This window comes from Anolis carolinensis, chromosome 2, assembly GCF_035594765.1.
Source record: "Anolis carolinensis isolate JA03-04 chromosome 2, rAnoCar3.1.pri, whole genome shotgun sequence".
NCBI lineage: Eukaryota > Metazoa > Chordata > Lepidosauria > Squamata > Dactyloidae > Anolis > Anolis carolinensis.
This window is the reverse complement of record NC_085842.1, coordinates 1,832,701-1,858,967: the sequence shown is the minus strand read 5'-3', so window position 1 is coordinate 1,858,967 and position 26,267 is coordinate 1,832,701. Positions and strand designations below refer to the sequence as shown.

General features: G+C 43.6%; 2 protein-coding genes across 6 annotated transcripts in view; both read left to right on the top strand.

Moving 5' to 3' along the window:
* Positions 1-13,250, top strand: part of LOC103282060 (zinc finger protein 814-like) — a 49,491-nt gene extending 36,241 nt beyond the window's left edge. For 2 of the 3 annotated variants that reach the window (XM_062972728.1, XM_062972730.1), the window contains 2 exons: positions 854-963; positions 6,889-13,250. In XM_062972728.1, the coding sequence (XP_062828798.1) occupies positions 7,323-9,254 (1,932 nt within the window). In that variant the 5' untranslated portion in view covers positions 854-963; positions 6,889-7,322 and the 3' untranslated portion in view covers positions 9,255-13,250. The remainder of the gene's footprint in view (positions 1-853; positions 964-6,888) is intronic. The other variant, XM_062972729.1, reaches the window with a different exon arrangement.
* Positions 13,251-17,827: 4,577 nt separating this feature from the next.
* Positions 17,828-26,267, top strand: part of LOC134296854 (zinc finger protein 239-like) — a 24,488-nt gene continuing 16,048 nt past the window's right edge. The window contains exon 1 of one of the 3 annotated variants that reach the window (XM_062972828.1): positions 17,828-18,802. In XM_062972828.1, coding sequence (XP_062828898.1) covers positions 18,492-18,802 — 311 coding nt within the window. In that variant the 5' untranslated portion in view covers positions 17,828-18,491. The remainder of the gene's footprint in view (positions 18,803-26,267) is intronic. The other 2 variants (XM_062972827.1, XM_062972826.1) reach the window with 2 other exon arrangements.

Here is a 26,267-nt window from a genome sequence, read left to right as displayed (position 1 = left end):
GGGCCTCTGCGGCCTGCTCTGCCCTCCGGGCCCATCGCGCATGCGCCTTCCCCCCTCAACCCCTGCTGTGGTGTTTAACTTGGAAGGTTTTTCATGAAAATCAACTGTGAATCTTTCCTGCTGTTCGTGTTTCATTCTCTTCTAATGTTTATATATGTGTATATTTTAAATTACATACGAATGCTTTTATGTCAAGCCCCTCTGAGTCTCCTTTGGGAAGATACAGCAGGGAATAATAATAATAATACAGTAGAGTCTCATTTATCCAACATAAACGGGCCGGTAGAACCTTGGATAAGCGAAAATCTTGGATAATAAGGAGGGATTAAGAAAAAAAGCCTATGAAACATATGATTACATTATGATTTTACAAATTAAGCACCAAAACATCATGTTTTACAAGAAATTGACAGAAATAGCAGTGCAATACACAGTAATGTTATGTAGTAATGACTGTATTTATGAATTTAGCACCAAAACATTGAAACATTGACTTCAAAAACAATGACTACTAAAAGGCAGACTGCCTTGAATAATACGGTGATTGGAAAGCTTTTTGCAAGATTCCTATGAATAAAGTGGCAAACCTGGCTGGACCGTCATAACCGTATGGATAACTCAACCTTGGATCACTGCTCAGTACTTTCTCAAATACTCCACGTGTTACTGCATTACTCCCAGTTTTTAATCTCTCTTACCCTGACATCCATTGCTTAAACTACTAAAAAGAATCCCCCCAAAAGTTTATCTGTCTTCTATATTATTGTCCATTATTTTTAAACCCAATAGTCCTGTCTTTCTTCTTCAATCATCTTCTTGTATTTGATCTTGGTTCAAATGCTTGTCTTTTCAGTATTTATTCCTCGCCCCGAAGGGGACTCAGAGCGGCTTTACCGAACACACACACGGCAAATATTCAGTGCCTGATTCTACAATTAAGAAGGACAGACGACACAGACAGAGGTAAAGACAGTTTTTTCTCATCTTATTTCCGGCATCATGGAGGCTGTGCTCGATGCTGGTTACCGGGTTGGGGGGGGGGGGGGGTGCTGTTGCTCCATTTTCCATGAGAAGGAGCTTCGTCACGATCAGTGTTCTTCACTGAAAGAGGTACCTATTTATCACTCTTCACTGAAAGAGGTACCTATTTATCTACTCACATTTTGGGCTTCGACCTGTTAGGTGGGCAGGTGAGCTGGGGCTAACCACGGGTGCTCACCCCGACCTGGGCACGAACTCCTGGCCTTTTAATCAGCATGATTTTTCTGCAGCACACAGCAGTTTAGTCTGCAGTGCTAAGCCTGTTTGTCTATATCAGTTAGATATTCCTATTCGTATGCAATAGGATAACAGTGGAAATCATTATAATCAAATACTTGCCGGTGGAGAGTTGGAATTTTTATTGGGGTGGCTGCAAGTCTTTTGGGTTGTCTGGCCATGTTCCAGAATCTTTCTCTTCCTGCCGTTTTGCCCACATCTGTGGCAGGCATCCTCAGAGGTGTGAGGTATGTTGGAAACTACGCAAGGGAAGTTTATATATCTGTGGAAGGTCCAGGGTGGGAGAAAGAACTCTTGTCTGTTGGAGGCAGGTGTGGATGTTGTAATTGATCACATTGATTAGCATTCGATGGCCTTGTGGCCTCAAGGCCTGGCTTCTTCCTGCCTGGGAGAATCCTTTGTTTGGAGGTGTTGGCTGTCCCTGATTGTCAGGAGAGAAAGCTTCTGGAACATGGCCATACGGCCCAAAAGACTCACAGCCACCCAGTGATTTTAGGCGTGAAAGCCTTCAGCAATACATTATTGTTTTGTTTCATTTCATCCTCCTTCGTTGAATAGTCTTTGATTCCAAGGGGCTCTTGAGGGAAGGTAATCAGGTTGGGAAAGTCAGTCGGGAGTCGGCAGTATCGCTGAAAACAGCTGCAACTATTATGTACCTGCACTTCCTGGCCCTGGCAGCAGGGAGTCTCTTCCCAAATCTCTTCCCTTGGCAATTGGGACTGGGCGTTCTGCTGCTCACCATGGCCCTGGCCACCAAGGCGAAGAACATCGCTCTGCCAGCCAACGCGGGGCCCGAGGCAGTCAAGGTTCAGAAGGAGAGGCCTGGGCCAAGGGGGATGGGAGTAGTTTCCCGGGCGAAGCCTTAACGGGAGCACACACGCAGGAGCTGCGAAGGGGCGGGGGCACCCAGCCGCCATCTTGCTTAAGGGCACACATGCGCCTTTTATTCTGGAGAGGGGAAGAGGAAAGCAGCTGGGCAGCTGCCATCTTTGCTAAGGGCAAACTGAGTTAAAAGTGGGGCCTGACTGCATCCGTTCTACAGTGTGTGTCCGAGCTGCAGCCTGACTCCATAGCAACAACAATAATAATAGGAAACCTACTAGGTCAGCTTTGGAGTTACTGCCTCTCAACTTTGCCTACCACACAAAACTCCCAAAAATCTCCATTTATCTCAAAATCCCTTTAGAGAATGAACACGGGGTTTTCCCCACCACAACATTTAGGGCAGAGGAGCAGGCGGCACAAGGCAGTCAGGAGAATTCTGGGAAATGTAGTTTGGGAAGGCGAGGATGCCTTCAAAATTCAAAAGGCCCCACCCTGAACTACATTTCCCAGACTTGTGTTCACTTCCCGTGTTAAAGCCTCAGTCGGAGTGTGGACCAGGGACCCCTCTCTGGCTCTAATGGCCTAAGGAATGGCCGGGATTTGTGGGTTGGATCCGTTCCCCCCGGAAGAGGGAAGGAGGGAGCTCAGAGGAACCCATGGATGAGTAGTGCGTCTCAATATCAGCCTTTTCCCCATTTGGGGATTCAAGTTCTGTTCCTCCCCGTTTCCTGTCTCAAGAAACCCACTGAGGAGGGAGGCCTTGGAGGGGTCTTAGGTGTTATATTTCATGCTCTCCGTGTGGAATCTGCCAATATGCTATCTGACGGAAATCCAGTTTGAGCCGGATAAATGTATATCATTTTTGAGGAGGTCCAATCCAGCAGCTAGAGCCGTAGTTCCCAACCTGTGGGCCACGAGACATGTGGGGAAAACTGCAACTGTGCATGTGCCAGGGGTGCGAGAGAGGAGAGGGAGAAAAGGAAGGAAGGAAGGAAGGAAGGAAGGAAGGAAGGAAGGAAGGAAGGAAGGAAGGAAGGAAGGAAGGAAGGATGGATGGATGGATGGAAGGAAGGAAGGAAGGAAGGAGACACCAGTGCGTTGCCCTCACCCATGCTTTCTTGGCTTCTCAGGCCAGGGCAGAGAAGACTCACCCAGCAACACACGCGAGGGAGCAAGAGAGAGAAGGGGAGTCCACCAAAGTAATGATTATTGTTATTATTAGCTCCCATTGCCACACATCAGTTTTAATGGGGAAGCAGCCCTTTGTAAGAACCTGTTTAGTCCCCAAAGTAGTAGTAGTAGTAGTAGTAGTAGTAGTAGTAGTAGTTATTGCCATTAGGGACAGTTTATTGGGTCTCGTGCTCCGCTTTTTGCATTTTTTTCAATCTCAGCCCCCTCCCCTTCTTTTTTTTTTTTAAACGAGTGTTAACAAAATCCACGGATAATAACAGCCCAACAAAAACAATTGTATTTCTTTTTTTAAAAAACAAAACAAAAAACCTTTATTTAAATTTTGATACATACACATAAAAACATTTGGGAAATAGGGGTTGAGTTAGGGAAGGAAGGGGAAGGGGAGGATAGGTAAAGTGGGGTCAAGGTTGGGGTAGGGATATGGAGTGGGTACTTCCAGGACAATCCCGTTTGTTACTTATCATTTTACGGCCATTCTTCCCATCCTAACAATCTTCTCTGTGAGGCTTCTAATGGAGAAAGCCATCTGGGAGTTTTATTATACATCCTTTTTCTATATTTGTCCCATGTTTTTATAAGGGATGATCTAAAAAAATTATTCCTGAAGTTTTTCTTCTCTGATGTTCTCTCTTTCCATAAATATGCATGCCACCCCATACACAGATCAAAACCTTCCAAATTTAGAATTTTTTTTGTTTTTTAGTTGTATCCAATCTCTAATCCAAATTAAGTTGCAAGCCTCGTAGCAGGTCTTAAAATCCGGCAATGCAAAGCCTCCTCTCTTCCTATCATCTATTAAATTTTTCATTTTTATCCGTGGCCTTTCCCCCCTCCATATGAATTTGCTTGAGTCCTTATTCCATTCTTGAAAGCATCTGTGTGATCTTAAAATGGGAAGGGATTGGAACAGGAATAACATCTTTGGTAAAATATTCATTTTAATGGAAGAGATTCTGCCCCATAACAATAAATTCAGGTTTTTCCAGGTCTCTAATTCTTTTTTTACTTCTTTCCAGGCTCTTTCATAGTTGTTTTTTAATAGCCCAGGGCTGTGGCGCAGACAGGAGAGCAAACCAGTTGCAATTAACTGCAGTGAATCACTGACCAGGAGGTCATAAGTTCGAGGCCCGCTCGGAGCTATGTTGTTTGTCTTTGTCCTATGTTAAAAGGCATTGAATGTTTGCCTATATGTGTAATGTGATCCGCCCTGAGTCCCCTTCGGGGTGAGAAGGGCGGAATATAAATGCTGTAAATAAATAGCTGGGAATTTTTAATAGCTGGGAATTGTTTTCCTTAGTGTCTTTGTTTTTAGGCCGGTTCCTGGTGTTATTTGGATTGCTGATTCAGAAAATTGCATTGGATAGACCACATCAGCTCTAGATTATTAAACACGGCTTTCTGTGGGTGAGCAGATGGCAAACACTGGATGCTATATGTTCTGTATCAGAAATTAGAGTCGATGTGGTCTATCCAATGCAGTTCTCTGAATCAGCACCCCAAAAAACCAAACTGAATCTAAAGTTGACCAAAAACAGATTCGTAATCCAGTTGGTACTAATATTGGAGAGGGGTCCCTGGTCAAAAAAAGGTGACAAACCACTGAGCTAGAGAATGGATTGCGCTTTTGACCACAAAAAGAACAATATATTTAGGAGCCTTGTTTTTGAAAAATTCTAGGCAACTCTACAGATTGCAGAGGTTTCAGATCCCCATTTCCCCTCCTTTTCCCTCTGCAGGTCTCCTGCAGGTCTCCTTGCCCTCCTCCGGGGCCTCTTCTGTGTGCGGCCAGGCATCTTTGACCTTCAGGGCCCAATCCCACAATGCCAGGGGTCAAAGGGGATGGTCACAAGGGTCGGTGAAGCCAAAGGGTTTCAGAAGGCAAAGGTACAGCCTTACAATTTACAGAGTAATATTATTACCATCATCATTATTTCTATCCTACTATCTCTCTCTTAAAAGGAGACCCAAAGTCACTAAGAATAAAAGCAACACTGCATATAATTTCAAACCAAAAACACACACATTAAAGTTAAACATTGAAACTATTAAAAACAAACAGTTACATCCAATTAGAAGCCTATTCTGAGCCATCCCAGCAAAAGTAAGCAGACCCAACCAGTCATCTTGTTGGCAATCAAAGCAGTAATGCAAGTGTGGCTGAAGCACCTGTGTGGCCAATACGTTTGAGGGCAGGAAACAGGACTCAGAGCTGACTGTCCTCCCAGTAGACTGAAGAGCCCTCTCCAAAACTAGGGGGCAAATTGGACCCCACAATCTGCAATTATTGTAAGGAGAAAGCCATGGTGCTTGTGAATGTGTTCAGTAAACTCTCTGGGGGACCATTTATCTGGTGGCACAAGCTATACAATACGCTGCTTAAGAAACCAGCCTGGTACTACCCAGGTGATGGTCTCAGCTCAACTGGCAGGTGATGCTCAATAAAACCCCTGCCAATGGGCTCCCAGTGCCAAGGAGGGGCCTGTGGTGGATGCCATGAACCTGATGCCTTCCCTCCTACCCCTTTAATCATAGCACATCATCTTTAGCACATCATTTTAGTTTTGGCCACAATATTGTCTCCTGAGCAAATGCAGACTTTTTACAAAACCAAAACATCCTGCCTTTACAAATTTAATATTTTCCCTTCCTTGTTGCCTTTCTCTGAATCTGCTGCAGTTTGTCAATGTCCTTTCAAAAATGGGCTGAATGGAGTGGAACTGGGCAGGAATCATGTCTTCCACCCCACCCAAGGTGTTGCTGGACTGCAATCCCCTGTATCCCATGTGTTTCTGTGAAGGAAGGGTTGATGGGAGTTGGAGTGCAGAAACATCTGGAGGACAGGAGGATTCCCACTCACCCTGGGGTCCATCCATCCGTCTCCTCTCTCTCATGCCGAGTGCCTTCCACCCTGTGCTTGTGCATCCCTATCTTAACCTTTGTGGTCTCAGTGTAGAAGTTTGCATTCTCCATTGTTTTTCTCTTTGCATTTGTTCTGCCTGAGATTATATACCTTTATGGTATAGGTTTTGTACGAATGCAATATGTCAAGGAACTTTGCAGCCTAATGTACTCTCAATGTCTCCAGGTGCCTTGCTCTAGAAACGTGAGGCAGGGATCACGCTGCAGGGAAAGAGAGGATCAGGGAAATATATTCTTCTTGAATTGGAAGAAATCTACACAAGACAATGAAGTATTGTTCTCCCAAGACTGATCACTTGGGATGGTCTGTCCGTACAGGTGGTCACTCACATTCTGAGTTGGGATGTGAGGAAGTGGGATCCAGACAGGAAATGCTTTGCAACTTTAGCCCCTTTCTGTGCTGACCATATTGTTAGAGGTCTTCCTTTACAAAGGTTGGATTACACACTTAACACATTGCAGTGCAAGAAATCTCATTCACAGAATCCTGGGCCACCATCCTGTTTGTATCTGAGCAGGGATTTCTCTTTGTTTGGCAATTGGTTCTCTGAGTTGGGCCAGTCTCTCTCCCTTCTTCCCCTGCATTTGCTACAGCACTAGGCTATTGTTTTTCATGTCCAGTGAGATCTTTCTTTGTTCCACACCTGATAAGATTTTCCTCTTATTTGTCAGACAGGTAACCTCTGAAAGAACCTTTTGAAGAACACTTTGCCCTTTGTTTTAGGACTGAAATGAAAGTACACAGCACTGACAACAAGAAGAAATAAGTTGGAGAAATTATATTTCAAGCTACATATCTGTGTATTCAAGGAGGAAAGGAAGGATTGTGCTGTAAGAAAGAGGGGCTTGGCAAAGAGGAAAGCAGACTACAATAATCGATACAAAGACTCAAAAGAGGAAAACTTCACCTGTTCAGGAGTACATATCTCTGAACTTCTGGTATAATATTTGAATCATAAATGTAAAAGAATGGAAAATCTCAATTCCTTGTCAAAATCACACACAGGGGAGGAACTACATAATTGAATGGACTGTGGGAAATGCTTCATTTGGAGGAGATCCCTTACTAAACTTCAACTCACACAGGAGAGAAGGCACATAAATACATGGAATGTGGAAAGAGCTTCAGGAACAGGGCAAATCTCCATACCCATCAAAGCACCCTCACAGGAGAGAAGCCACATAAATGCATGGAGTGTGGAAAGAGCTTCAGTCAGAGTGGAAAGCTGCATATCCATCAAAGGACCCACACAGGGGAGAAGCCACATAAATGCATGGAATGTGGAAAAAGCTTCAGTCAGTGTGGACATCTGCGTGTCCATCAAAGGACCCACACAGAGGAGAAGCCACATAAATGCATGGAATGTGGAAAAAGCTTCAGTCAGAGTGGACATCTGCATACACATCAAAGGACCCACACAGGGGAGAAACCACATAAATGCATGGAATGTGGAAAGAGCTTTAGTCACAGTGTGAGTCTGCGTTCCCATAAAAGGATCCACACTGGGGAGAAGCCACATAAATGCATGGAATGTGGAAAGAGCTTCAGTCAGAGTGGACATCTGCGTACACATCAAAGGACCCACACAGGGGAGAAGCCACATAAATGCATGCAATGTGGAAAGAGCTTCAGTCATGGTGTGAATCTGCATACTCATCAAAGGACCCACACAGGGGAGAAGCCACATAAATGCATGCAATGTGGAAAGAGCTTCAGTAAGAGGGGAGATCTGCATATCCATCAAAGGACCCACACAGGAGAGAAGCCACATAAATGCATGGAATGTGGACAGAGCTTCAGTCAGAGTGGACATCTGCGTGTCCATCAAAGGACCCACACAGGGGAGAAACCACATAAATGCATGGAATGTGGAAAGAGCTTTAGTCACAGTGTGAGTCTGCGTTCCCATCAAAGGATCCACACTGGGGAGAAGCCACATAAATGCATGAAATGTGGAAAGAGCTTCAGTCAGAGTGGACATCTGCGTACACATCAAAGGACCCACACAGGGGAGAAACCACATAAATGCATGCAATGTGGAAAGAGCTTCAGTCATAGTGTGAATCTGCATACGCATCAAAGGACCCACACAGGGGAGAAGCCATATAAATGCATGGAATGTGGAAAAAGCTTCAGTCAGTGTGGACATCTGCGTGTCCATCAAAGGACCCACACAGAGGAGAAGGCACATAAATGCATGGAATGTGGAAAGAGCTTCAGTCAGAGTGTGAATCTGCATACTCATCAAAGGACCCACACAGGAGAGAAGCCACATAAATGCATGGAATGTGGAAAGAGCTTCAGTCAGAGTGGACATCTGCATGTCCATCAAAGGACCCACACAGGGGAGAAGCCACATAAATGCATGGAATGTGGAAAGAGCTTCAGTCAAAGTGTGAATCTGCATACTCATCAAAGGACCCACAGAGGGAAGAAGCCACATAAATGCATGGAATGTGGAAAAAGCTTCAGTCAGAGTGGACATCTGCGTACACATCAAAGGACCCATACAGGGGAGAAACCACATAAATGCATGGAGTGTGGAAAGAGCTTCAGTGAGAGTAGAAAGCTGCGTCTCCATCACAGAATACATACAGGGCAGAAGCCACATAAATGCATGGAATGTGGAAAGAGCTTCAGTCAGAGTAGCAGTCTGCGTTCCCATCAAAAGACCCACACAGGGGAGAAGCCATATAAATGCATAGAATGTGGAAGAAGCTTCAGTCGCAGTGACACTCTACGTTTCCATCAAAGGAAGCACACAGGGGAGACGCCATATAAATGCATGGAATGTGGAAAGAGCTTCAGTCGGGGTGACAGTCTACGTACCCATCAAAGGACCCACACAGGGGAGAAGCCACATAAATGCATGCAATGTGGAAAAAGCTTCAGTCAGAGTGGACATCTGCATGTCCATCAAAGGACCCACACAGGGGAGAAGCCACATAAATGCATGGAGTGTGGAAAGAGCTTCAGTGAGAGTGTAAAGCTGTGTCTCCGTCACAGGAAGCACATAGGGGAGAAGCCACATAACTGAATGGACTGTGGAAAGAGCTGCACACAAGGTTCAGCCTTCATTACACATCAAAGAACTCACACACAGCCAGAGTACCCCTTCCTGTATGTTTCCTATTTCTCCTAACAAATTTCCCCACTTAAGGGTCCCAGACAGAAAAAAAGAGAATAGACAGAAAAATGAAGGCCGCCACCTTGATCTGTATCTATCGTGTACAGCAGTTTCTGTCGTCTGGCTTGACTGATTCTGGGGGCAGGTCTCTCACAGGGGAGGACTTATCTCAGTATTGCAGTCAGCTTGGAAGGGGTTAACATGGGCTTTTCCTCCTCAAGAAAAGCATTGCAGGCTTCTGAGATGATCTGTGAAGGCTTTCTGAAATGAGCAGCAGCTGAGCTCTCAAGAGAAAAGGGATCTGGAAAAGAATAGCTCTTTTGTAGCAGATAACATCAGAAATCTTTCCCTGGATCTTGGCTCTGCTGCCCCTCAAATAGAATTCTGGACTCTGGCCTTCTTCCTATAATCCTGTTCTGGACTCTATTGTTCCCTGAATCGCTGAATGTAAATTCTGGACTGACTGCTTGGCTTGATTTATGGACTTGGGCTTCAGTTTGCATGCCTGCCTTTCTGACTGGGCTTTGAAATATTGACTTCAGTTTGTACTCTTGCATTCTTGGTTGTTCTTTTATGAACTGTGGTGAATACATTCCTGACATCTGGCTATTAGACTGTGACCTTGGCAAATATTTGTTTATTTGTAAATTATGCAGTCATACTTATAATTGTAAGCCGCTTTGGGTCTCCTTCGGGAGAGATAAAGTGGGTGTAATGAAGTATGAGTTTTGTATTCATGTTTGTTGTGTTTAACTATGTGCTTTTGGTTTGGTTAGGTAGGTATGAGACGGCGGCAGCCATTTAGTGGCTCTCCTCTGAGGCAGTTGCCATGGAGATGTGGGCGGAGCCATCTGCCGAGGGGAGGAGAAGTGAAGAGGTTTTTTTAAAAGTGAAGCCTCAGTCTGTGCTCAGATGAGGCACAGGGAAGATTGATTCCAAGTTGATGGGATCAAGGAGACTCAATTGTTCATTTTGAGTCGGTTATAAATAAGTTTGGTGACTCATTTAATGTAGTCTGTGTCCTGGAAAGGCACAGAGAATCTGTGATAGTATATCACAGGGGTGACTGTGGTTTGAAGTCACTGGATAGTCCAAGTTTCAGACTTTGGGAACCAATCCCAGCTGGACTCACAGAGATCCATTGAAGTAACAGTTTAAAAGGAGCAGAGGAAGAAGTTTTAACTACTTTAAGTAAAAGAAGGGATACTTTAGAGAGTTTGATTCATCTCATTCTAGTATTTTAACTGTTAATAAGAATACCTCTAAGTGAAACATCTTTTGTAACCACCAAGCTTGTGCCTGAATAAACTTGATATTGTTCTTTCAACATCAAAGCCTCTGTCGTCTATAGACTCCCTCAGCACAATTGCGCTACCATTTTAACACCAAATAAAGTAAAAGGCTTCCTCTGAGCTATTGGGTGGTTGAGCACTTTTATAATGTAAAGGTGTCTCTCCACATAGTGGTGGTTGCATTTCCACTAATCGGTGGCAGTTGTCTTTTATTGTTTGGGACATTTATTTGTTATTAATTGGGTCTTCTAGGCTACCCTCCTTTACACAATGGTGGCAGTGGTGGGATAAAAAAGATTTCCCCCCTGCCTGAAAGAGCCTTAGTTGTTATTCGTCTTTTACATAATAATAATGCCTGCTTAGAGTAAACCCCCTGTAGTAATTGCGACTGTTCAGTCATTTCCATTAGCAAAGGATCCATTAGGATACACAACATCTCTCCCTAATTGCAGAGAATGGAAGACAATGTGATGACATTAGCTGATGAAGATTCTTAAATCTGTTGAGATGGACAATTTAACTAAGTTGATGAAGAGACATATTTGTCTTAACTACAAGCAAGATTGGGACCTACTAATTCACTAGTTATAATAATGAGGGGACATTTGTTTACTGTGGGTTTTAGGAATTAGTTTAATATAATTAAAAATGGAAGAGTAAATATAGAACAGCATTTAAAGTGAGTTAATAGAGATACAAATCAGCATGCAGTGAGAGTTGTTTAGTTTCATTTTTCTGTTAGTTTTGTTCTTATTGTGTAGGTATGTGTTGTTGAGTCTTTTATGTTTGTTAAATGTGGTGGAAGCTTTTAAGCAGAGGCTGGGTGGCCATCTGTCAGGAGTGCTTTGAATGTGATTTCCTGCTTCGCAGGGGCCTGGACAGGATGGCCCATGAGGTTTCTTCCAACTATGATTCTATGAAGTAATCTTTTTTTAAAAAAAAAATGCCAAAAATGTAATTTTGTAAAAAGAATTGTTGGAACAATCTTTTAAGAGGACAAAAATAGAGGAAGTTATTAAGAATTTTAAAGCCAGGAAAGCTCCAGGTCTGGACGGATTGGGAACAGAATATTATAAAAGTTTTAGAGAAATGTTGACTCCAAAATTATTAGAATTGTATATTGGAATAAGGAAAGGAGAGAAAATACCCAAGTCATGGAGGAAGTCATTAATAATATTAATATGAAAACCTGATAAAGATTTAACAGACATAGGCCTATATCATTAGTTAATCAGGATGCAAAGATATTATCGGCTGTAATAGCCAATACAATGAATAAATGCATGTACAAATATATATAAAAAGATGAATTTGGGTTTGTAAAAGGCAGACACATGTCACATTTGATAGGGAGAGTATTAAACAAAATATGTGTGCTATGGCGATAGAATTATTTGCAAACACCAGCAGCAATTATAAGAATTTAGAAGGGGTAGGAATAAAGGAAAAGCAGAAGCTGAGCTTATTTGCCAATGACACATTGTTATTGATTGAAAATATGGTAGGTACAGTAAGATGGATAGGATAAAGGATCATTGAGAGATATTTGGGAAATCAACAGGTTTACAAGTAAATTGGACTAAATCAGAAATGATGTTACTTAATTATACAAAGAAAGAAGAAAAAGACTTTATAGAACAGAGCAATGCGGGAATTAGAATCAAGAACAAATTAAAATACCTGGGAGTAATTATAACAAAGGACTTAAAAGAAATAGAAGAGGTAAATGTAGTGGCATTGAGGAAAGTAGTTCCAAAAAACTAGAATATTTATCTTGGTTTGGAAAGACAGCATTAGTAAAAATGAAAATACTTCTGACGATAAGCTTCATATTTAGAATGTGTACAGTTCAGATTACAGAAGAAGAGATGAATACATTATTTATTTGCGACATTTCTACCCGCCTTTCCCCACCCCGAAGGGGACTCAAGGCAGACAAATGATAAATGGCAACAAATGATAAATAAATACTGTAATGGCAGTCAAAGAAATAGACTAAACAAATAGTTATGGTACAGATCTCAATAAAGAGGAGGGTAAGCGCTTCCTCATATCAAAAAATATTATGAAGCAAACATATTGAGATTGGTTTTAGAAGGAATGAGAAAGAAGGATGTAGAATGATGAATAATGGATTCAGGAAAAGCAGAGGAAGAAATTTGGAATATTTTTTTTCAAAGAGTTTATGAGAAAAGAAATTAGGGAAACTGGAAACCCGATGTTGAGGAAAGTATTAGAAATATGGAACAAATAGAGGAGATTGTTAATAACAGATAGTTCAATAATAACCCCAATTATATTGGAAAATAAATTTCCCCCCAAAATTTAAAGTATATAATGGATAAAAAATTAAGGGGAAAAAACTTAGATAAAATAGGGAATTGGACAAAGGCTGGAATGAAGAAGGAAAGGATTATGGATGAATCTAGAGAAATAAAATTGACATGGTTCCATTATATACAATTAGAACAATGTTTCAAAAAGTGGGTGAAGAATCATAAACATAGAAGTAAGCTTAATCAGTTTGAACAAATAATACAAAATGGAAGGGATAGAGAGGAACAAAAAATGTGAAAGGAATAAGTAAAATATATAAAATATTAATCGAAATAAACGAAGAAAATGTAACGAACAAGGAGATTTTGGAAGATGTAGGAATGAAAATCAATGAAATGGAGTGGTCACAATTATGGGGACAAAGACATTTGAAAAATGTATCAATACGAGTTAAAGAAAACTATTATTAGTTGATATGGAAATTGTACCTAACAGTCATAAGAATAGCGAATATAAATAAAAACTTCTCAAAAAATTGCTGGAGAAGATGCCAAGAATCGGGAACATACATACATACATACATACATATGTGGTGGCAGTGTCCATATGTAAATCATTTCTGGGGAAAGGTATTTAGAGATAGACGACATAATGAAAATTAAAGTAGAAAGAAGTCTTGGCAGGGCTTTATTATTCTATAGTAATAAACAGTTGAAAAAAGAGGACAAAGATGCAAAACCAAATGTATTAACAATTGCAAGACTGCTTATAGCAAGGAATAGTATAAGGAAGTATGGAAACAGGCAAGAAATGATAGATTGGCATGCAAATTGAAAGTTAAAAGAGGGACCTGGAAACAAAGTAATTGTGATGATGTCTGGAGAAAATGTATTGGAAGAGGATTCCAAAAGAAAGACTGAAAATTACCTCCAGAAGAGGAAATGAAATGGAATTTTGAACAGCTGATAAATAAAAGAAGTGACTTAGAGGGAGGGAGCAGGGTGGTGAGGGTAAGAAAATATGTATAAGCGTGAAAATAACAGTAGATGCCGCATGTTAATGTATTGTAGATGGTACTGAATATAATGTGGCTGCTGTAAAACAAAGGATGTGTGAATTCTTTTTTAAAAAATTAATAAAAATATTTGTAATTTGTATAAATATGCATTTGTTTTTCTTTCTTGTCTTTGAATATAAATTATTTTTAAAAGCAGAGTGTGATGTAGCAGCTATAAATGCCAATGTGATTCTAGGCTGTCCCGATAGGAGGATTCTGTCTGTATCCAAGGAAGTGACGGTCTCCTTTCTTCTGCTTTGGTCAGACCTCACATGGAATAACCCTGTCTCTGGTTCTCAGTCACAGAATTCAAGATGGATATTGAAAAGCTAGAATATCTCCAGAGACGGGATGTAGAAAAGGGCGGAAAGAGCTGGGTATGTTTAACTGGGAGGAAAGAAGGAAGGGCTTCTCCCTTGGCAGGGAGGAAGGAGTAGGGCACGGAATTTGGGGTGGGGGGGTTAATAGGACCCCCTGACTGTCAGGTAGAAAGAGATGTGATAGACAGGAATGCGTGACACATATCTCCAGTGTGCAATGAAAGAATTCTCAATAGACATGTGTTCACAGCACAGTAATCTAAAGGGTTAAGAAAACAGAGGAGATGGCCCTAGAGCAGGCATGGGCAAACTTCCTAACATGGGGGCCGCGTGGTGGGCCGGAGTTCTCCCCAAGGCCCCTCCCTGCCCGGAGGACTGGCTGCCCAGAGAGGAAGAGAGGTCACACCCACCTCCCACTTCCGCTCTTCCTTTCTCTCCGCAACACAACAACACGTACACACCTCTCCCCTTGGAGGCTCAGCCTGCGCACAAGGGGTGTCTGGGGAAGGAAGGAAGGGGGTCCCTTTGAGATTGGGGGGGGGAGAAGGCTGGGGGGCAGCTGAAGAGGGGAGATCTCCCTCCCCTCCCCTTCCTCTTCCTCTTCCGGAGGCAGAAAGTGAAGGAAAGACCGGAAACGTTGGATCCCAAAAGGGTTGGCCTTGGTCCGGATGAGAGGTGGACGGGAGATGAAAGGCGTATCCACGAGACCCCGTGTTGCCTACTCCTGGTATGGAATCCTAGAACCCTAGAGCCGGAAGAGACCCCCAAGGGCCACCCTGTCCTGCCCCCTGCCATGCAGGAAGGCACAATCAAATCACTCCCGATAGACAGATAGACTCCTGCAAAAAAGTCTCCAGAGAAAGAGACTCCACCACACTCTGAGGCAGCCCATGCCACTCTCCAACAGCTTACTCGTTCGTATTGTGTTTGTGAGTATCCTTGTATATTAAGAGAAGACCTGTAAATAGTTATGAGTAGCAAATAAATCAAGAATAAAACCTCCAAGGACTTTGGATGAAAGTCAGAACTCAAGAGTGTTCATTCAGAGAGACGAGCTACTTTACAAGGCCAAAGGCTGTGAAACTGTGACCAGGACTCTGCAGTGTTTTGGGGGTTGGAATCAACTACAGTAGAGTTCCGGTTATCTGAGATAAAAGGGGTGAGCCCAATCTCGGATAACCGGAACTGTTTGGAAAATAGGGAGGCCCTATTATCACTCCCGGCAATCCGATTTAGGGAAGTTTCCCGTGATCGCTGCTGCCTAGCAACACTTGTGAGGCGCTCCCCTGGGCCAAGGGCTTGCCGAGGGACGAGCCCTGTCCCTCGGCAAGCCCTCGCCCCTTGGGAAGCACCCCACGAGCACTGCTACCTAGCAACGCTCAAGGGGCGCTTCCTCCTCCCTGTCCCTCCTTCTCTCAAGCTGCCTTCCTTAGGTTGCCCCAGGAAGGAACTCGAGAGAGAAGAGGGAGAGGGAGGAGCGCCCCCGGCAGCGCCTGGAATAATACGGAGTATAGGTTAACCGGAAACCTGTTAACCGGAACCCTACTGTACTTGCATATGAGACAGTCTATCCCATTGCGTAGCTGGAGGAGGCTGCGAGAGGGTTGAATTCATGTGCCCACCTAGCAGGGGTGTTGTGTGTGTTTTTACTCTGCTTCTCCTTTTCTTCCTGCCCTCGCTAACACTGACCAGTTGTGCAAGTCTCACCTACACAATAGAAATAATTTCCTGAAGGTAAGAGCTGTTCAGTGGTGGAGAATGCTCCTATCTGTTGGGGTGCTTTGGCTGTGTATTCCTGCATGGTCTAATGATGATGAGCCCATCAGCACGGAAGCCAAATTGATTGGCAGGAGGAGGAGGAGGAGGAGAGGTGTGTGTTCTTTAGCCATGAAACCATTGATCCCGTGAGTCGTGGAATCCGGACCCATTCTGCTCCAAGCAGCATCACCAGCCAGAGCATCCTCCGTAGGTCACTCTCCAGCCTCTTTTTGGGCTATCCAGACCTCCCATGCCTCCCTCCTGACTGGCTGTGGAATGAGCCAGCCAGGATCTGGGCCATGATTGGTGGGGGTTCCCTTCGCATCACAGTTGGAAGGAGCGGTTCCCCAAGGCAGGAAGAACAGCCGATTTTGGGAGGGTTTAAAGGCCCATTCAGTTGCGAGGAGACCCTGCGGAGGGCGCAAAACTGATGAGGTTGATGGCATGGGCCCGGGCTGTGGCGCAGGCGGGTGAGCAAGCCAGCTGCAATTAACTGCAATGAATCACTCTGACCAGGAGGTCATGAGTTCGAGGCCCCTCGGAACCTATGTTTATTTGTCTTTGTTCTATGTTAAAAGGCATTGAATGTTTGCCTATATGTGTAATGTGATCCGCCCTGAGTCCCCTTCGGGGTGAGAAAGAAGGGCGGAATATAAATGCTGTAAATAAATAAATAAATGGGTATCCAGATGATTCCTTGATTGACTTAATGTCTAATTCCGAAGAAGACAAAACTGCCAGGCACAGAAGACCAAAGGTGATCATGCTACATATCCTGAGGGTTGGGTACCCATTTGAAAGGCTAATTTCTTCATCTTTGCTTAGCTTTGCCTTCCGTGGGAATCATAAACCCCTGGACACATCTGGCCACGGAAACAGCGCCAAACAGCACTCCTGATACAGGGATTGTGTCACTCACACACAAAAGGGAGCACATGTCTAGGCTTGGGAGATCAGTACAGGGGGATATTTACTCATGGCACAGAAATCTCCTTTCCCAGGGTTGTATGTAAGTAGAGGGGATGGAAGGGAACAGGTGCCTTCACAAGACATTTGATATAATATTAATACAGCATACCCTGAAATATCACTCGTTTATTGAAGGGTTTAAGTTTGATAAAGTTTGGGGTACAGTTGCAAGGTCCTCCTGAGGCTTTCAGCAGCTTCGAAATAGTTGAACTCTGGGCCTTCTGAAACAATAATAATAATCTTTATTTGTATTCCGTCCTATCTCCCCAAGGGAACTCGGGGCGTCTTCCAACATACAACGGCAAATATTCAATGTCTCTGTTAAACAAATAAATACTGACATAAAATCCCAGAGAAACCCTGCATATGAAAACAACATTCAAATCTCACATCAAATTAAAGCCAATCAATTAAACTACGCCTAGTCAAACGAAATTGCATAATAACGTAAAATCTAAACAAACATCCACATTAATTTAAAACAGCTAACTAGCGGTCACAAAACAGTGTGAGTTGGTTGTCTAGTCCAACGATGGTCATTGGGCTGGCGAAATGGTTCCCAACCAAGGGCTCGGGACTGATCTCTCGTTACCTTATCCGCCGCCTCCTCTCCATAGGCTCGTGGGCATAGGTAGGTAGGTCTTGAGTTGCATTTGGAAGGAGAGGAGGGAGGGGCCAGCTTCATTTCTTGAGGGAGGGGCTTCCAGAGGTGGGGGCGGCCACGGAGAAGGCCTCTCTCTCTCTCTCGTTCCCACCAGCCCTACTTGGGATGGGGGTGGGACCGAGAGCAGGGTCTCCTCCTCCTCTGCTGACCGCACTTCCCAGGCTGGTTTGTAAGAGGAGATGCGATCGGTCAAGTAGCCTCGACCCAAACCGTTTCGGGCTTTAAAGGTAGTGACCAGCACTGTGTATGTAGCCCGGAAGCAGAGCGGCTGTCAGTAGAGCTGCCATCCATGGAAGTGCATCTGCCCCTGAAGGGGCTCCTGTCAGTCACTCTGAACCAGCTGAATCTTCCGAACTGTCTCCAAAGGCAGCCCCAGGCAGAGAGCGTGGCAGTAGTCCAAGCGGGGTGCGACTGAGGCTGGACTGCCATGGCCGGATCTGGCGTCTCAAGGGATGGGCGCAGCTGGCGCAGAAGTCTCAATGATGGGAGCTGTAGTCCCCATCCCTGGTGCCAGGCCCTTCTGCAGGGATTGTGGTGGGAGTTGTAGTCCAAGGGAGGCCTTCCCTCCACTCTCCCAGGCCCACTCCTTCCCATTTCTCACTTCCACTCCCAGAGGCCTCTGCTGCCTTGAGCCAAGGGCCAAGGGGGTTCTGGGGGATGGAGTCCCAGGAGATGGGAGGGAGGGAAGGAAGCCAGCCCAAGAGGCCTCTTCTCCGTCCGCCTGCCTGCCTGCCTGCCTGGCTCCCCCTTTGCAGCCTGTTCTTTGAAGGCTAAGCCCCGCCCCTCTATGGGCGCCTCCTCGTGGCCGCCATGTCCAGTCCGGGCGGAAGTCGAGCGAGAGGGAGGCCTCCGCTTCCCAGAGAGGCGGGAGGGGAGGAGAGCGCGACGCCCTTCCCTCTGAGCTCACTTCCGGAGGGAGGAGCGGGGCCTTGTCCTGGGCGCCCTCCCTTCCAGGCCTGGGCCTCGCGTGGGCCTCCTTTCCCGCCCTGCCTGCCTGCCTGCCTTCATCCGGGTGTTTGGGCCTGGCCTCCCTCAGGGCCTCCCTCCTCGGAGCGGACTCCTCTCCTCCCTCCCTCCGGTGAGTGTAGCCAGGCCTGTGAAAGAAAGAAAGAACGCTTTCGGTGAGTGTGTTTTTTGCCGTGTTGCAGCCTGCCTCAAGCCATGAGCACGAACAGGCCAGACAGAAACATTATTGTTTTGTGTTATTTTATTGTGTCAGAAGAGAACTGAGGGAAGTCGCCTCTGGTGGAGCCCCCGGTGGCGCAACAACAACAACAACAACAAAACTTTATTTATATACCGCTCTATCTCCAATAAGGATTTACACAGTGCACGGTTTACACAGTGCAGTGGGTTAAAGCCTTGTGACTTGAAGGTTGCGTTGCTGACCTGAAGGTTGCTGGTTCAAATCCAACCCGGGGAGAGCATGGATGAGCTCCCTCTGTCAGCTCCAGCTCCATGCGGGGACATGAGAGAAGCGTCCTAAAAGGATGGTAAAAACATGAAAACATCCGGGCCTCCCCTGGGCAACGTCCTTGCAGATGGTCAATTCTCTCACACCAGTAGTGACTTGCAGTTTCTCAAGTCACTCCTGACATGGAAAAAACCAAGTCACTTCTGGTGTGAGAGAAGCAGCCATCTTCAAAGACATTGCCAGGGGACGCCCGAATGTGTTACCCTCCTGAGGGAACTTCTCTCATGTCCCCGCATGGGAAGCTAAAGCTGACAGATGGGAGCTCACTCCGTCTAGCGGATTCAAAGCGCCAACCTTCAGGTCAGCAGTCTAGCCACTGTGCCACCATGGTTCCTGTTGCTTTGACTATTTCCAGACTTTTTATATTGATGACACTCTTTTTCAAATGGATCATTCGGAACACAATGATTCAGCTTTACTAGGAAATTGGAGGTTAAACCAAGCCCTTCTGAGAATTATAGACAGATACTTAAACTGAAATAACAGAATGTAAGGGAATGCAATGTATAGTATCTCATGGAAACCTGTGGATACGGAGGTCTGACTGCATGCTGTGATTCTTCCTTGTTTGTATTCAGATTTCTCTAGCTTTAAAGCATGTCCCATGGATCTTCCACCCCCCAAAAAACCATAGGAATAATGTCTCTGAGCAGTTAGGAATATTTGGGGACACGTTCTTTTCCCTCCTTGGGGTGCCCTTTCCTCAGCGCCAGCCAAAGGGAACCATACTCTGTTGTGAGGATGAGGAAGAGGGCCTTCTCTTCAGTGACCTCCCCCCTTGTGCATTGCCCTCCCCCTCAAAGCCCACCCGATGCAGATGTTGATGGAATTCCAGCCTCCAGGTCTTTCAGGTTGCTGTAACTTTTACATTATTCAACTTTTGAATTGTTTCGTTGTTTAGTATGGTCTTGGATTCTTTAAATTTTAATCTCAAAATGCTTAAACCGATTTGACTGTAGGCTACTCATAAATCTTATGATATTTGGTTTTGATTTTTTGTGTGTGACTTGAGAAACTGCAAGTCGTTTCTAGTGTGAAAGAATTGGCCATCTGCAAGGACGTTGCCCAGGGGATGCCCAAATGTTTGATTTTTTTATCATCTTGTGAGAGGCTTCTCTCGATGAAAAGCTGAAGCTGACAGACGGAGCTCACCAGATTTGAACTGCTGACCTTTCAGCCAGCACAGTCATTGTCTCTTTGCCCTTTCAGTTGGTAATTATTTTTTCGCTTACCCCATCTCCGAATCTCCCAGTTAATACTGCATCACTTCATTATCTACCTCATTAGAATTTTAATTGTATACTCCTCGCACCTTTGCCCAGTTCTCTTATTATTTTAAATCACTGTTTTGCTCTTATATGGTGGTTTTTATTTAATTATTACATTACTGTCTGAAATGGTGTTTTATTCTATTTAAATTTTCTTGCAGATGCTTTTCTTTTTGTTCTGTATGTATTTTATCCTAATTTACTGTGGTTATTGGGGCATGGCCCCATGTTAGCTGGCCCAAGTCCCTGCGTGGAGATGGAGGAGGGGTATAATAATAATAATAATTATTATTATTATTATTGGGCTGGCATGGACGGGGAGAGTCCAATACAAAAGAGTTCTCAACCAAGGGCTCGGTACTGATCTCTCATTGTCTAATCCTCCTCCTCTCCATGTGCTAGTGCAGGGGTCCTCAAACTTTTTAAGTGGAGGGCCGGTTCATGGTCCCTCAGACTGTAGAGGGGCCGAATTATCATTTAAAAGCAAAAACAAACAAATTCCTATGCACACTGCACATGTCTTATTTGTAGTGCAAAAAAACCCCCAATAACAATTATTTGTTTGTTTGTTTGTTTGTTTACTACATTTATACCCCACCCACTCTCATCCCAAAGGGGACTCAGAGCAGTTTCCAGGTTGTATGTACATACAATATATTATATTATTAGCATAGCACAATATTAGCATTATATATTACTATATTGTACTATACCACTATACTGTAATATTATTAATAATATTACATTTAATATATAATATATAATTAATATTATTATATTGCATTACTATTAGTATTATATTGTATTACATTATAATATTATTATCAATATTATATGTATATAGGTACACAATATACGATATTATTACCATAGCACAATATTAGTAAATGAAAGAACAATACAATACAATATTTAAAAATAAAAACAATTTTAACCTACATAATCCTACCAGGATTTCAATGGGAAATGTGGGCCTGCTTCTGGCCAATGAGATAGTCAAGTTTATTAGGATTGTTGTTGTTGTTGTGAGCCTTCAAGTCATTTCAGACTTTGGGCGAGCCTAAGTCTAAAACTATGGGCGGGGGCCTGGTAAATGACTTTGGAGGGCCGCATCCGGCCCCGGGCCTTAGTTTGGGGACCCCTGTGCTAGTGGGTGTAACTAGGTCTTCAGTTGTTTTTTGAAGGAGAGGAGGAAGAGGGCCAGCTTTATTTCTTTAGGAAGGGATCTCCAGAGGTGGGGGGCAACCATGGAGAAGATCTTCTCTCTCTTTCTTCCGTTCCCACCAGCTATACTTGAGATGAGGGTGGGATCAAGAGCAAGGCTGGTTTGTAAGAAGAGATGCAATCGGTCAAATAGCCTGGACCTGAGCCATTAAGGGCTTTAAAGGTAATGACTAGCACTTTGTATTTAGCCTGGAAGCAGACTGGCAGCCAATGGAGCTGCCACACCATGGGAGTGGATCTCTCCCTGTACGGAGCTCCTGTTAGCAGTCTGGCCGCCGATCTCTGAACCCGTTGAAGCTTCTGAACTATCTTCAAAGGCAGCCCCATGCAGAGCGTTGCTGTAGTCCAAGCATATTTCTACAAAATATGTATATGAAAACATGCCGAACAAAGATTAAAATATAGAGAGCACAAGACGTGCGTTTTCATTGTATTGGGCCCTCTCTCTCCTCTGCAGCAGGAGAAAACGAGGTCCCCACATCTTGACTTTCTTTAAGAAATTATTCAGAAGTAAAGAATATAGTGTGTGTGTCTATGCAGATTTTGTATTGTACAGTATAGCACTAAAACCTCTACATCTAACAAAAATCTAAAACCCACAAAGCTAAGGCTCCTTCTACACTGCCAAATAATTCAGGTGATCAAAGCGGACAATCCACGTGATCTGATTGCAACAGGATTATCTTAGTCCACACTGCCATACATTCCAGTTCAAAGCAGATAGTGTGGGATTTTATTCAGCTGTGTGGAAGGAGCCTATGTCTCTCTCTGTCCCTCACGGAAAGACTTTAGCATGCTGAAACAGACCGATGGCTATGTGTCTGCTTAGCAAGGCCTGCACTTTCTGCCCAAAGGCCGACAAAGGAAAGAGGAAAAGCATTGTTTGCCAGCTGCAGGCCTTTGCAGCCTCAAACAAAGCTTTATTTGAAAAGTATGGGCACAGGTTACTACTGCAGTGAGTTATTTAGATCTGAATGTTGATGATGGTGGTGGTGGTGGTGATAATAAACTATTTCTATTCTGCCCTATCTCCCCAAAGAGACTCAGGGCGGATTCCAACAAACAACAGCATACATTCAATGCCTTCAAAAAAACAAATACATATTGGCATAAAATCCCAAGAAGCACCCACATATTAATTCTAGACTTATAAACAACATCTGAAAATGGGTTGCTGTGAGCTTTTCGCCCTGTATGGCCATGTTCCAGTAGCATTCTCTACTGATGTTTCGCCTGCATCTGTGGCTGGCATCTTCAGAGGTCTGTTGGAAGGCAAGTAGGGTGTATGTATACCTTGGAAAAATGTCCAGGGTGGGACAAAGAACCCTTGTGTGATGAAGCAAGAGTGAATGTTGCAGTTAGCAAGCTTGAATAGCACTGAGTAGCTATGAAGCTGCAAAATCAATCAGTAGGGGTATTGATTTTGCAGCTTCATAGCTACTCAGCGCTCTTCAAGCTTGGTAATTGCAACATTCACACTTGCTTCACACCAGTGGTTCCCAACCCATGAAAGTGAGACCTAAAATAGGGTCTGTGGCCAGGGGTGCGTACCACCGTTGGAGGAGAGGGAGAGAAGGGAGGAAGCCAGCGCCGTTGCCCTCGCCCTATCGCAGCTTCCTTGATGCCTTTGGAGGGGAGCGCGCGAGAGAGAGAAGAAGGAGAGTCCCCCAAAGTAACTACTACTACTACTACTACTACTACTACTACTTATTATTATTATTATTATTATTATTAGCTCCTATTGCCAAACACAAGAGTTGTAATGGGAAAGTAGCCCTTTGTAAGACCCCGTTTAGTCCTCCAAAGTTGTTGTTGTTATTGTTATTATTACTACTATTGTTATTGTTATTATTAAATTTATTTATTTATTTATTACAATATTTATATCCCACCCTTCTCACCCAACAGGGGACTCAGGGCGGCTTACAATAAAACAGACATATAAAAACAGTACAATACACTATAAATCAGTTAAAAAATTAACTTACATATAACATTCATAAAATGCATTTATAAAATATAGATAGGAACAGTTTATTGGGTCACACACTCCGCCTTTTGTTTTTTTCCCAACCTCAGCCCCCTCCCCTTCTTTTTTTTAACGTGAGTATTAACAAAATCCATGGATAATAACACAGCCCAACCAAAAAAATTTTTTTGGTGTCTTTCTTTTTAGGCCTGTTCCGGGGGTTATTTGAGGTGCTGATTCAGAAAATTGCCTTGGATAGATCACATCAGCTCTAGATTATGAATTATGGGTTTTCTGTGGGCGAGCATGTTGTGTACACTTTTCAAACAAAGGTTCTTTTTATTGCAGTTTTCATTGTGAGGGGGTATATCAAAACTTTTACAGAACTTTTATACGAAGAACGACATTGGACATACAGATTTTATGTAACTACATTGGATTCACAAACAACTTACTGTTACACTGCCTAACCAAAAAAAAAAAAGAGGAATTACATTTTTACTCAGCATTCACACCATATATCCACATATTCATTCATTCTCATCCATCCAAATATTACCCTATCCTTTTCTCCCTCCTTGGAGAAGAACACCTGTTAGGCCAGACCCAGCTTCCCTGAAGCCTGCCAACGCACAGTTCCAAAACTTCCATAAACCCAAAATGCCAAAACTCCAAAATGCCAAGGATCAGATCCCTGTTTTCCATACAGCAGAACCTGACTCCCTGCAACGTAAAATGACTCCAAAACACACTCCTTCCTCTTCCCTTGAGAAAGGGAGGCATACAACATCTCTGTCCTTCCCGTGGACCAGAGCATGGCGGGTAAACAGCTCTGCTGTCTGACACAATTTCTGGAATGTCACGTGGTCACTTATATAGCAATATTTAGCGGATGTTCCAAAATTGTAATGAATGATAGACATCTTTCATCCTGGAATATCCTGATTCCATCTCAGTTTCTTGGCCAGATGTTGACTCTTCATGATCGATGTTAGCCTTGTGTTGACTTCCTTCTTAACATTGTAAACATTGATCTTATCTTTGTCACAGTTCTTATCACGCTTTACTTTTTCAGTTCTTGTTAGCAGGTTTTAATTACAGTCCAGCAAACAGGTAGTTAATTATTTAGTTATTGTGGGCCTTAATCTTTTTGAATGGTGTCTCCAAAATTATTGACTCTCATTCATTCATTCTTTCATTGAATTCCATTCAACCCATATTTCATATCAAATCTTCACATTATATTTCTTGTGACAAGCAGATGGTGACTACTGGGTGGCGGATGTCTTGTATCAGAAACTAGAGCTGATGTGGTCTATCCAGTGCAAATAACCAAACCGACTCTAATGTTGACCAAAAACTGATTTGTAACCCTTTTGGTACTTATGTTGGAGAGCGGTCCCCGGTCTAAGTGGTCCCTGGTCAAGTGGGTCCTGGTCAAAAAAAAAAAAAGGTTGGGAACCACTGCACTTGACAGATGGCACAAGTGATTGCAAATGGAAGCCTAACCAAGCCATGTGAAATTCAAAAAGGGATTTCTGGAATAAGGATTTAAAAAAATAGAATTATAATATGAGAAAAGAGTAAATATAGAGAGGTCTAGAGGGTGAAGCGTATGACATTAGCTTTCTTTGTGACTAGATTGGGATAGCCCGGAAAGAGGTTGCAGCTAAAAGCAATGTTACATGGAAATGGAGTCTGTATAAATAGGAGCACCAGTGGAAACGAAGAGGGCCTTCTCTTCTGCGGTCTCCCCATTATGGGATGCCCTCCTCTTCAAAGCCCATCTAACGCAGATGGTGATGTCATTCTAGTCTTCAGGTCTGCATTATCATGCTTTTAAAAAAAATTACAACTCATGGGCCATTCATAAGAAAAGTTTAAAACAGTAAAACCTAAACAATTGTGTTTCGGGAACACAAGCTAATGGTTTTAAACAACCAATTTTTGAAAACAGACACATCACACTGTGGAGCTGGAGGTAATACGTGAAGCCTAGGTTGGCTGCAACACATCCACTGCCCCCCCCCCCCAATTCATGAGCAAAGGAATGGAGGTAAGGATGTAAGTCCTGTCTGGAGGCAGGAAGAGGAGGGCAGAGGGGCCTGCAAAGAAAGGAGGGGAGGACGGACGGAGGGGAGGACGGACAGAGCGATGAAGCAGAAGGCTCAAAAAGACACACAGAGGAAGAACCCCTGCAGCCTCAGAAAAGGTAGCGAAAACACATAAAAACTGTTTGAGTGGGCCACGAAAAAAGAACTAATAAAAGACTGTATGGTGAAATGGGCTCAAAATGTCAGTCATCAGATTCAACTAAAAAGTTGGGAGTAAGTCTGGAATCAGACCCTTAAATATACATATTCATATGATTTGAGAGAGAATTGGCTAAAAATGTTGGAAATGCAAACAACAGACGGGCACTTTCTTTCACCTATGTTGGACTTGTCCGAAAGCCCAACTATTTTAGAAAGATGTAAATGAAGCCATACAATCAATCCTCAAGATAAAGATTAAAAAAGAACCTGAATATTTTTATTGGGTATGTTAGATCTAGATCATGATAAAAAATAAAGAGATCCTATTGAATTTCTTGGTAACGGCTGCCAGGACAACATACGCCAGGAAGTGGAGACAAAGTGAGATTCCGAAAA